The sequence below is a fragment of the Cyprinus carpio genome, chromosome B6 (assembly GCF_018340385.1).
Source record: "Cyprinus carpio isolate SPL01 chromosome B6, ASM1834038v1, whole genome shotgun sequence".
Lineage (NCBI taxonomy): Eukaryota > Metazoa > Chordata > Actinopteri > Cypriniformes > Cyprinidae > Cyprinus > Cyprinus carpio.
The window spans coordinates 5,950,375-5,963,134 of record NC_056602.1 but is presented as its reverse complement, the minus strand read 5'-3'; the positions used below and the strand labels follow the sequence as shown (position 1 = coordinate 5,963,134).

The window sequence follows — 12,760 nt, the reverse complement described above, 5'->3', positions numbered from 1 at the left end:
CTTTTTTGGTTTCTGAAATGTTATTTGAAAATGTTGTTGCTTTATATATATAAATATATTAGAAGCTGTTGCCCCCATCAAATTGAAAAAGGTTAGAGAAAAACGTTCTGTGCCATGGTACAACAGTAATACCCACGCTCTCAAGAAAGAAACTCGTAGTCTTGAGCGCAAATGGAGAAAAACTATCTTAGAAGTTTTTTAGAATTGCGTGGAAAAAAACAGTATGTCCAGCTATAGACAGGCTTTAAAAACTGCCAGGGCCGAGCATATCCACAAACCTCATAGAAAACAACCAAAACAATCCAAGGTTTTTATTTAGCACAGTGGCTAGATTAACAAATAACCAGACGCCACCCGATCTAAATATTCCCTCACAGTTAAATAGTAATGACTTTATGAATTTCTTCACTGATAAAATAGATAACATCAGAAATACAATAACAAATGTAGATTCTACAGCGTCTAATACTTTAGGTTTATCTATCGCACCCAAAGATAAATTGCAGTGCTTTACAACTATAGGACAGGAAGAGCTAAATAAACTTATCACTACTGCATCTAAACCAACAACATGTTTATTAGATCCTGTACCCACTAAATTACTGAAAGAGTTGTTACCTGTAGCAGAAAAAACCACTTCTCAATATTATTAACTCATCGTTATCTTTAGGTCACGTCCCAAAACCATTCAAGCTGGCGGTTATTAAGCCTCTTATTAAGAAACCACAACTAGATCCTAGTGAACTGGCAAATTACAGACCCATATTCAAATCTTCCATTTATGTCTAAAATTTTAGAAAAAGTTGTGTCTGCTCAATTGTGCTCCTACCTGCAAAAAAAAAGATCTCTATGAAGAATTTCAGTCAGATTTTAGGCCCCATCATAGCACAGAAACTGCAAAATTAAAATTACAAATGACTTGCTTCTTGCATCAGACCAAGGCTGCATCTCATTGCTAGTTTTACTTGATCTTAGTGCTGCGTTTGACACCAGTAGATCACGACATACTCATAGATAGATTACAAAACTATACAGGTATCCAAGGGCAGGCTTTAAGATGGTTTAGATCCTATCTGTCCGATCGCTACCACTTTGTTTATCTAAATGGGGAGTCATCTCATTTATCACCAGTAAAATAGGAGTGCCACAAGGATCTGTCCTAGGTCCTCTGCTATTTTCAATATACATGTTGCCCCTTGGTAATATCATTAGAAAATACGGGATTAGTTTCCACTGTTATGCTGATGATACCCAACTATATATCTCAACAAGACCAGGTGAAACTTCTAAATTATCTAAGCTAGCAGAGTGTGTTAAAAATGTAAAAGATTGGATGACCAATAATTTTCTCCTATTAAAATTCAGATAAGACAGAGATATTACTTATTGGACCAGAAAACATTACACAGAATCTCGTAGATTACAATTTGCAAACTAGACGGATGTACTGTTACTTCTTCCTCTACTGTAAAAAATCTGGGTGTTATATTAGACAGTAACTTGCTTTTGAAAATCATATTTCCCATGTTACAAAACAGCATTCTTCCATCTTAGAAACATTGCCAAGCTACGAAACATGTTACCTGTTCCTGATGCAGAAAAGCTAGTTCATGCGTTCATGACCTCTAGACTGGACTATTGTAATGCACTGCTAGGTGGTTGTCCTGCATCCTCAATAAACAAGCTACAGGTAGTTCAAAAATGCAGCGGCTAGAGTCCTTTACCAGGTCAAGAAAATATGATCATATTACCCCAATACTACAGTCTCTGCACTGGCTACCTATTAAGTTCCGTATCAGTTACAAATATTATTACTTACTTATAAGGCCCTTAATGGCTTAGCCTCCTGCGTACCTAACTAGTCTTCTACCACGCTACAAAACCCATCACGCTCCTTAAGGTCACAAAACGCTGGACTTTTGATAGTACCTAGGATAGCAAAGTCCACTAAAGAAGGTAGAGCTTTTTCACATTTGGCTCCCAAAACTCTGGAATAGCCTTCCTGATAATGTTCGGGGCTCAGACCACACTCTCTCTGTTTAAATCTAGATTAAAAACACAACGGGAAGCCAACTCAATCGTTCCTCTTCAGACAGAACTGGTAGGTAGCCTTTTAGGCGAAGGTAAAAGGAGGGGGGGGGGGGGGTCCCTCAGTAAGTCTTCCTCGACACAGACGACAAAGGATCGGACAGATGGGGCTACGAGATCTCCACTCAGCAGTCCCTTGCTAACACAGTCGATGGTGGGTATAGTGATTCCTCTTCAGAACAGCCAATGGTCAACACCTGCATAAACAATGTCAAGGAATTCTCACAACAGTTCCTCTCCAAGACAGTGAATGATACGTATATGTACAAGCGATAGTAAGGGTCGAGCACACAACAGTTCCTCTTCGAACAGGCACGGCAGGTGTTCGTACAGACAATGGTAAAAGGATCTTCTCCTAGCGGCTTCTCTTCAAAGCAGACAATGGCAGGCAATGAAACAACTTATAGTAAGTGACGTTCACATGGCAGATTATCTTCAGAGTATGACAGCAGATAATGAAACAGACAATAGTAAGAGAACTTCACCCAGCGGCTTCTCTGCAGAGCAGACAACAACAGGTAATTGAATAACTTGTGGTAAAAGACTTTCACATAACAGGTTATCTTCAGAGTATGACAGCAGATAATGAAACAGACAGGGGTAAGACAGCTTCACCCAGCGGCTTCTCTTCGGAACAGACAGCAGATAATAGAACAGACAATGGTAAGAGAGCTTCACCCAGCGGCTTCTCTTCAGAGCAGACAGCGGCAGGCAATGGAACAACTGGTAAGGGATCTTCACCCAGCGACTTCTCTTCAGAGCAGGCAGCGGCAGACCATGGCACAGACTGTAACAAGAGACTTTTACACAGCGACTTATCTCCAGAGTATGACAGCAGATAATGAAACAGACAGGGGTAAGATAGCTTCACCCAGCGGCTTCTCTTCAGAGCAGACAGCAGATAATAGAACAGACAATGGTAAGAGAGCTTCACCCAGCGGCTTCTCTTCAGAGCAGACAGCGGCAGACAATGGAAAAACTGGTAAGGGATCTTCACCCAGCGACTTCCATTCAGAGCAGGCAGCGGCAGACCATGGCACAGACGATGGCACACAGACTGTAACAAGAGACAGACAGCGACTTATCTTCAGAGTATGGCAGCAGATAATGAAACAGACAGTGGTAAGATAGCTTCACCCAGCGGCTTCTCTTCAGAGCAGACAGCAGATAATAGAACAGACACTGGTAAGATATAGACACGGAGCGGCTTCTCTTCTCTTCAGAGCAGACAGCGGCAGACCATGGCACAGACTGTGACAAGAGACTTTTACACAGCAGCTTATCTTCAGAGTATGACAGCAGATAATGGAACAGACAGTGGTAAGATTACTTCACCCAGCGGCTTCTCTTCAGAGCAGACAGCGGCAGACAATGGAACAACTGGTAAGGGATCTTCACCCAGCGGCTTCTCTTCAGAACAGACAACAACAGATGATGGAACAGACTGTAGTAAGAGACTTCCACACAGCAGTTAATCTCCAGAGTATGACAGCAGATAATGGAACATGCAGTGGTAAGATTACTTCACCCAGCGGCTTCTCTTCAGAGCAGACAGCGGCAGACAATGGAACAACTGGTAAGGGATCTTCACCCAGCGGCTTCTCTTCAGAACAGACAACAACAGATGATGGAACAGACTGTAGTAAGAGACTTCCACACAGCAGTTAATCTCCAGAGTATGACAGCAGATAATGGAACATGCAGTGGTAAGATTACTTCACCCAGCGGCTTCTCTTCAGAGCAGACAGCGGCAGACAATGGAACAACTGGTAAGGGATCTTCACCCAGCGGCTTCTCTTCAGAACAGACAACAACAGATAATGGAACAGACTGTAGTAAGAGACTTCCACACAGCAGTTTATCTCCAGAGCAGGCAGCAGAATTATACACCCACACTTGTGCATGCAGTAAATCACTTCAAAGAATCACACGTGTCCACTTCACACTAAACACTGCAGTCCACAACAAACTCAAAGTGAATAAGGCTCCCGCTCACGGTCCCAGCCGGCGTCCTCTTCTATTGATAGATCTGAATATCCAACACTGTAAGAAGTATACTACGAAGAGATTTCAGTCAATATCTTGACTAATTTAGAGACACTGTCCACTGACTGATACACCCAACGAATATGGAAGATAAAGGGGCTTCACAGAAGGATATCAAAGAGGCACTTAACTGCTGCATAGATGATGTGGATGTTCAGCCACCCTTCAATCCTTCAATCACTTTCACTTTGTAAATCCATTCTTCCAGTTCCACCTTCACGCCACGTTAGTCCTTCCCGCTCTGTCCTTTTTTTCCTCTTCACATCAGAATGCCCTTTTTATAATCCACCTGGTCAATACATGTCCCAATCGCTGTTAACTTTCCTCCTGTTACACAGCTGACGCTTGTCTCTTCATTTAGTAGCTGCACCCAGACGCAATACATGGGGGAAACCCCGAAACCAGCCCGGTGTCCCACTAAAACTGCTCCCACCTGGAAACATTTCCCGGGATAATAGTTCCTCTTTGTCTATCACCCCGTGACATCCTCCCCCACCATTTCGGTCTAGTCCCTAGACCGGGGGAGCCGAAACCCATTCTCCATACCTCTCAGGGGGTTGTCCTCGCGTCTCCCGTTGGGAGCGTCTAGGGGGCGAGACAGGGTCCACTCTTCTTACTTCCATATCTGGGCCCCTTGGGACTACCGCCCACCCCACCAAGGGTGGCCTCGGGGACACCGGGACTACAGAAATGCCTGCCGTGGGCTTCGGATAATTTGGGCAAGGGCGAAGTAAGTTCCGATGCAACACCCGCTCCGGACCAGACTTCCCTTCAGGCCGAACGGTGTATACCGGCTGGTGAGGTCTTTGTTGTCGCTCCACCACGTACGGCTGAGCCCCCCACCGATCACTAAGCTTCCCCTTCCCTTGACGCCGATTGTCCCGTATGAGTACCCGCTCTCCAGGTAACAAAGGAGCCTCTCGAGCCATTCTATCATACAACCTCTTGTTTTTATCAGCCGCCCTACCGATTCGGTCCGTGACTCGTTGGTAGGCCACATAAAGCTGTTGGTGATGATGATTCACCCAATCGGTAAGACTCGGAGGCTCTCCGACCGTAGCCGTCCCCCAGAGCAGATCCATAGGCAGGCGCACATGTCTCCCGAACATCAGATAGGTAGGGGCGTAGCCGGTAGTACTATGCACACTGTTATTGTACGCCTGTGTCAAGGCAGGAAGGTTATCTATCCAATGGCTTTGATGGTCTGTGTCCAAGGTTCCTAACAGGCTCAACAGGGTCTGATTAAACCGTTCACAACCTCCGTTACCTTGAGGGTGGTACGGAGTGGTGTGGGTCTTCTTACACCCGTAGAGCCGGCACAGTTCCTGCACAACCTTGGACTCGAAATTTGGCCCTTGATCGGAATGTAGGATCTCTGGACACCCAAATGGTTGGAACACCGTCCTCCAGAGGACGTTCACAGTAGTGGTCGCTGTTTGGTCTAGAGTTGGAATCGCCCAAGCATATTTTGTGAATAGATCGGTCACCACCAGGATATTCTGGAAGCGATCAGTGGGTCGGCTCAGCGTCAGATAATCCATAGCCACAATGTGTAAAGGGGCCTTAGGGCGCAATGGAACCAGAGGGGCCCTAACCTCTCTCCGGGCCTTGAACAGCATACAGCGAGGGCATCCCTGGATGAACAAGTTCACTGACGCCTCCATCCCAGACCAATAGAAGCATCTCCGCAACAGGGACACCGTTCTCTCCTGTCCTTGGTGTCCCAACTGGGCATGATAAGCTTGTAACAGCGGCTGAATCTGACCTTCCGGTACCACCACCTGGAGCACAGCTTCGTGGGTTACCGGATCCTGGACGGAGCGACAAACCACTCCATCCTTTAGGCAGAGCCGCTCCCATTGTCCGAGAAGTTTCTTCACTACCCGCGTCTGAGTCTGTCTTTCTGCTGCTCCAGGAGGAACCCCCCGCTCCAGATAAGACCGTACCACCACCAGGTCACCATCTTCCTTTTGCCGTTCCTTCCAACGCTGTGGGTCCCAGCCCCAACTAGCAGGAGTTTCCTCCGGGTGAAATCCGGACGCCTCTACCACTCTTACCATCAATTCCTCCTCGTGCTCAGCTGAACACATCGGCGGGGGGCCACCAGTATCAGGCAATGGGAGTCTGGACAATACGTCAGCGTTAGTATGCTCTCGGCCCGGTCGATACTGTAGCTGATAGTCATAATTGGCCAGCTGAGCTACCCACCGCTGTTCGACTGCCCCCAATTTGGCCGTATGTAAGTGTACCAACGGGTTGTTATCCGTGACCACAAGTACCTGGGCTCCCCACAGGTAATCTTTAAACTTCTCACACATGGCCCACTTCATGGCCAGCAGCTCGATCTTAAAGGAACTGTAATTGGAATCGTTCCGCTCCGCCGGATGGAGGCTCCTGCTTGCATAAGCGATGACCCGTTCCCTTCCCTGTTGTTGTTGAGCCAGCACTGCTCCCAGCCCGGTATTACTGGCATCAGTATAGAGGATAAAGGGTTGGGTGAAATCCGCATAGGCCAGAATGGGGGCCTGCAGTAATTCCTGTTTAAGCTTTTGAAAGGCTATTTCACATGCGGAATCCCAAGCGACAGAGGGAGATCCTCGGCCACGAGGGCGGCCCGAGCCCACAAGAAGTTGGTTCAATGGCTTGGCAGTCCTGGAGAAGTCCTTTATGAAACGCCGATAATACCCCACGAAACCCAGAAAGGATCTTACTTGCCGCACCGTCTTAGGTGGTTCCCACCCCTGGACGACCGCCACTTTATCCGGGTCCACAGAGACTCCAGCAGCACTCACACAGTGACCCAGGAATCTCACCTCCTTTCGGAACAATTGGCACTTGTCTGGTTGTAACTTCAGACCATATTTCTCCATCGCTTGAAACGCCTGTTCCAGATGCCGTAGGTGCGAGGTAAAATCCGGGGAATAAACGATTACATCGTCCAAATACACCAGTGTCGAATCCATCAACTGACTGCCCAGACACCGCTGCATTAACCGCTGGAATGTAGCCGGAGCGTTACAAAGTCCGAACGGCATCCGGTCCCATTCAAAAAGCCCAAAGGGGGTAGCGAACGCAGTCTTCTCCCGATCCCCCTCCTCCACCCGTACCTGCCAATACCCACTGGCAAGATCTAGGGTGGAATACCATGCGGCCTGTGTCAAACTGGTGAGAGAGTCCTCTATCCTCGGCAAAGGGAAAGCGTCTTTCTTGGTAACTTGATTCAGCTTTCGATAATCCACACAGAATCTCCAAGCTCCAGTCTTCTTCCGTACTAGGACGATCGGGGCGGCCCACGGGCTGCTACTCTCGCGGATAACCCCAGTCTCCAGCATCCCTCGTAGCAGGGTACGGATCTCCGAATACAGAGTTGGTGGCACCGGACGGTATCGCTCACGACTGGGCGCGGCATCGCCGGTACAGATCGGATGCCTCACAATGTCCGTACACCCATAGTCCTCGTCATGAGCTGAGAATATGTGCTGCCACTTTGCCAAGAAGTCCTGGAGCTGTTGCACCTGGTCCTCTTCCAGACCCTCTCCTCGCAACGACTCCCCCAGGAGATGGGCCGGCATCCCCTCCCCAATAGGGTCCTTCTGCGGATCCACTCGCCCAAGGGCTACCTCGACCACCGTGGAGCTTACTTGACAAAAGTGTACTTCTCCGCCCTCCCTCACCTGGGAAGGGCTCACCGGGGTAACTCGGACCAACCGCTGATGGCGGTAGAGGGTAACGGGGTAGGGATTCACATTCCGCACCCTCACGGAAACACGGCCTCGACGGGCCACCGCGAGTCCTCGAGCCACTTCAACACTTTGACAGTCCCAATGGGGCTCCACCAGGACCCAATCTTCTGGTCCGTACGATCGAACGGGTAACCGGGCCCAGACAACAGCTTCGCTCCTTGCTGGGACAGAAAGGGCATATCGACAGGCCACTCGGCCAGTATCTTCCCGGTCTCCCTGGGAACTGGCCATCTGGATTCTACGACAATCAGCCACGATCCGATCCCATTCCCTCCTTTCCGCTATCGGAGTGGTTCGAGCTGGTCTAACACGAAACACTTCTTCCCAGCAATCCGTAAGGACATTCATGCCCAGAAGAGCTCGATGTTCCCCTAGACAATGGTCTCGGACAACCACAACCCCTTTCTGTGGTACGGTGACCCCATGAATCTTAAAATCGGTTACCAAGTATCCAACGTAGGGGATATCCAGGCCATTCGCCCCTCTCAGAGTGAGCCACGGAGCTTCAATTCCCTGCAGTGGACGGCCATCAAAGAGTTCTTGGGACAGACTTTCAGAAAACAAGGTGACTTGGGAGCCAGTATCCATCAGGCACCGGAACTCAACGCCATACACTTGGACCTCCACAGTTGGGCAATGCCCCACCAAACTGTCTCTAGGAACAAACAACGAAGAAGGGTCCGTCAAGGGGGTCCCGACCACTTGACCCACAGTGGCCGGTAACTCTAAAAACCCCCTTGCGAACCACGACGAGGGCCGCACTGGCGGCTTATGTGCCCAGGCTCTCCACAACTGTTACATATTGGCCGTCCCTGTTCGTCCCACTGGAACCTCGGCCCAGTCGGCCGGGCAGGACGTCGTCCCAGCTCTCGACTCCCGTCCGAGTAGGAACGCTCCCGGGGCAAGGTCGGGGGATGGGGCCGCCCCCTGCGCAACTCCTCCAAGAGGGTTCTAGACAATTCCGTCATTTGCTCTCGAACGTCCTTCATAAGCTCCGTCCGTAAGGTCTGCTTCCAGTCGGAGACTTCCGAAGGTGTAGGGGTACAAATCTCGCTAGTGGCCATACACACGGAAGGATCAACCGTCTCTGCATGATCCAGTTCCAGGGCCAAGGCCTCTCGCCGCAGACCTTCAAACGTCAGCCCAGGATCCCGGCGAAGCTGTAAGCGTAGACTCTGCCGGATGGGTCCCTCACGGAGTCCCAGGAGGAACTGATCCCGCAACAAGGTCTCTTCTTCCCCTAGGCCATGATCACGTCGCCCCTTCAACCTAGCAAACTGCTCCCGTAGTCGTAAGGCGAAGGCCCGCAGAGTCTGCCTGGGTCCTTGTTTACAATTAAAGAACTGAGCTCTCAGGACAGCCACCGGGGTGGCGTCACCATACTGCCCGACCAGGAAATCAAAGATTGCTTGGGCGGTGCCTCGGGTTGCTTCGGGCGCGGCTTGTACTTCCCTCTTGGCCTCGCCTTCAAGTGAATTCAGCACGAACTGGGTCTTCTGCGAGGCACTCAGCCCCTGTAGTCCCGCCAGGTACTCTACCTGAGCCTTCCACTCCGTCAAACTCAATTCTGATCCTGGTCCTCCATACTTCTGGGCCCAAGGGGCACCCACAAAAACAGGCATAACAGGAGGCCGGACTACCGGCAAATCTTCGTCCGCCATCATGGGCCTCTGGCACATAAACACAACAAGAAAAACAATAAAAACTACGCCAAGTTGTCACGGGCCGGAACGAGCCCCTATTAAATGTACCACCTCAAGGAGCTTACCCAGAGACACCACAGACAGACAACAAGGTAAGTAATAAAAGTTCAGTTTTATTGAATTAGAATCCTAGTTATTAAAACACGTAATGGAAGAGTTCCAACTCTATCCTCCTCTGTCCGACAGCAGTGGGAGCCCTTGATGCAACAGTCACAACCCAGCGGATAACAGAACGGGAAGCCAACTCAATCGTTCCTCTTCAGACAGAACTGGTAGGTAGCCTTTTAGGCGAAGGTAAAAGGAGGGGGGGGGGGGGTCCCTCAGTAAGTCTTCCTCGACACAGACGACAAAGGATCGGACAGATGGGGCTACGAGATCTCCACTCAGCAGTCCCTTTCTAACACAGTCGATGGTGGGTATAGTGATTCCTCTTCAGAACAGCCAATGGTCAACACCTGCATAAACAATGTCAAGGAATTCTCACAGCAGTTCCTCTCCAAGACAGTGAATGATACGTATATGTACAAGCGATAGTAAGGGTCGAGCACACAACAGTTCCTCTTCGAACAGGCACGGCAGGTGTTCGTACAGACAATGGTAAAAGGATCTTCTCCTAGCGGCTTCTCTTCAAAGCAGACAATGGCAGGCAATGAAACAACTTATAGTAAGTGACGTTCACATGGCAGATTATCTTCAGAGTATGACAGCAGATAATGAAACAGACAATAGTAAGAGAACTTCACCCAGCGGCTTCTCTGCAGAGCAGACAACAACAGGTAATGGAATAACTTGTGGTAAAAGACTTTCACATAACAGGTTATCTTCAGAGTATGACAGCAGATAATGAAACAACAGACAGGGGTAAGACAGCTTCACCCAGCGGCTTCTCTTCGGAACAGACAGCAGATAATAGAACAGACAATGGTAAGAGCTTCACCCAGCGGCTTCTCTTCAGAGCAGCAGCGGCAGGCAATGGAACAATTGGTAAGGGATCTTCACCCAGCGACTTCTCTTCAGAGCAGGCAGCGGCAGACCATGGCACAGACTGTAACAAGAGACTTTTACACAGCGACTTATCTCCAGAGTATGACAGCAGATAATGAAACAGACAGGGGTAAGATAGCTTCACCCAGCGGCTTCTCTTCAGAGCAGACATCAGATAATAGAACAGACAATGGTAAGAGAGCTTCACCCAGCGGCTTCTCTTCAGAGCAGACAGCGGCAGACAATGGAACAATTGGTAAGGGATCTTCACCCAGCGACTTCTCTTCAGAGCAGGCAGCGGCAGACCATGGCACAGACTGTAACAAGAGACTTTTACACAGCGACTTATCTCCAGAGTATGACAGCAGATAATGAAACAGACAGTGGTAAGATAGCTTCACCCAGCGGCTTCTCTTCAGAGCAGACAGCAGATAATAGAACAGACACTGGTAAGAGAGCTTCACCCAGCGGCTTCTCTTCAGAGCAGACAGCAGATAATAGAACAGACAATGGTAAGAGAGCTTCACCCAGCGACTTCTCTTCAGAGCAGGCAGCGGCAGACCATGGCACAGACTGTGACAAGAGACTTTTACACAGCAGCAGTATTCAGAGTATGACAGCAGATAATGGAACAGACAGTGGTAAGATTACTTCACCCAGCGGCTTCTCTTCAGAGCAGACAGCGGCAGACAATGGAACAACTGGTAAGGGATCTTCACCCAGCGGCTTCTCTTCAGAACAGACAACAACAGATGATGGAACAGACTGTAGTAAGAGACTTCCACACAGCAGTTAATCTCCAGAGTATGACAGCAGATAATGGAACATGCAGTGGTAAGATTACTTCACCCAGCTGCTTCTCTTCAGAGCAGACAGCGGCAGACAATGGAACAACTGGTAAGGGATCTTCACCCAGCGGCTTCTCTTCAGAACAGACAACAACAGATGATGGAACAGACTGTAGTAAGAGACTTCCACACAGCAGTTAAATCTCCAGAGTATGACAGCAGATAATGGAACATGCAGTGGTAAGATTACTTCACCCAGCGGCTTCTCTTCAGAGCAGACAGCGGCAGACAATGGAACAACTGGTAAGAGATCTTCACCCAGCGGCTTCTCTTCAGAAAAGACAACAACAGATGATGGAACAGACTGTAGTAAGAGACTTCCACACAGCAGTTAATCTCCAGAGTATGACAGCAGATAATGGAACATGCAGTGGTAAGATTACTTCACCCAGCGGCTTCTCTTCAGAGCAGACAACAACAGATAATGGAACAGACTGTAGTAAGAGACTTCCACACAGCAGTTTTTATCTCCAGAGCAGGCAGCAGAATTATACACCCACACTTGTGCATGCAGTAAATCACTTCAAAGAATCACACGTGTCCACTTCACACTAAACACTGCAGTCCACAAACTCACAGTGAATAAGGCTCCCGCTCACGGTCCCAGCCGGCGTCCTCTTCCATTGATAGATCTGAATATCCAACACTGTAAGAAGTATACTACGAAGAGATTTCAGTCAATATCTTGACTAATTTAGAGACACTGTCCACTGACTGATACACCCAACGAATATGGAAGATAAAGGGGCTTCACAGAAGGATATCAAAGAGGCACTTAACTGCTGCATAGATGATGTGGATGTTCAGCCACCCTTCAATCCTTCAATCACTTTCACTTTGTAAATCCATTCTTCCAGTTCCACCTTCACGCCACGTTAGTCCTTCCCGCTCTGTCCTTTTTTTCCTCTTCACATCAGAATGCCCTTTTTATAATCCACCTGGTCAATACATGTCCCAATCGCTGTTAACTTTCCTCCTGTTACACAGCTCAATCCATAACCTACATAAAGTATTATTACCTAGACGAAAGATTTCTGCCTGAAAGCTGATATAATAGGTGATAACTTCATATCTGTTTCACATATTGTTTTATTTCGATCCATAACTTATTGAATGCACTTTTAGCTGGTCAATGATGTCCTGGGAAAGGGTCTTTTCAGAGACGTGACCTGGTGACCCTGGTTGTCAGATTCAGAAATCGGACAAATCTCATGGAATGTGATACTGCTTATGAGGTAAAACCATGTAGTTTTACCAGTTTGAAGCTGCAATATGCCGAAGAAAGCACTGTGGATGCAGATACCAAGACGAGAGGAAGCTGTCCTCTAAGGACACACACCACCATGTA

General features: G+C 48.5%; 1 protein-coding gene across 1 annotated transcript; it reads left to right on the top strand.

The window, feature by feature from the left end:
- Positions 1-10,754: 10,754 nt before the first annotated feature.
- LOC122137577 (protein PBMUCL2-like) lies at positions 10,755-11,360 on the top strand. Its single transcript, XM_042725214.1, has one exon. It carries the CDS (start codon positions 10,755-10,757, stop codon positions 11,358-11,360), a length of 606 nt encoding a protein of 201 aa, XP_042581148.1.
- The last annotated feature ends 1,400 nt before the right edge of the window (positions 11,361-12,760 follow it).

Excerpts from the sequence above, each read along its gene's own strand:
- LOC122137577 (XM_042725214.1), top strand. The coding sequence starts at position 10,755 with ATGGTAAGAGAGCTTCACCCAGCGGCTTCTCTTCAGAGCAGACAGCGG.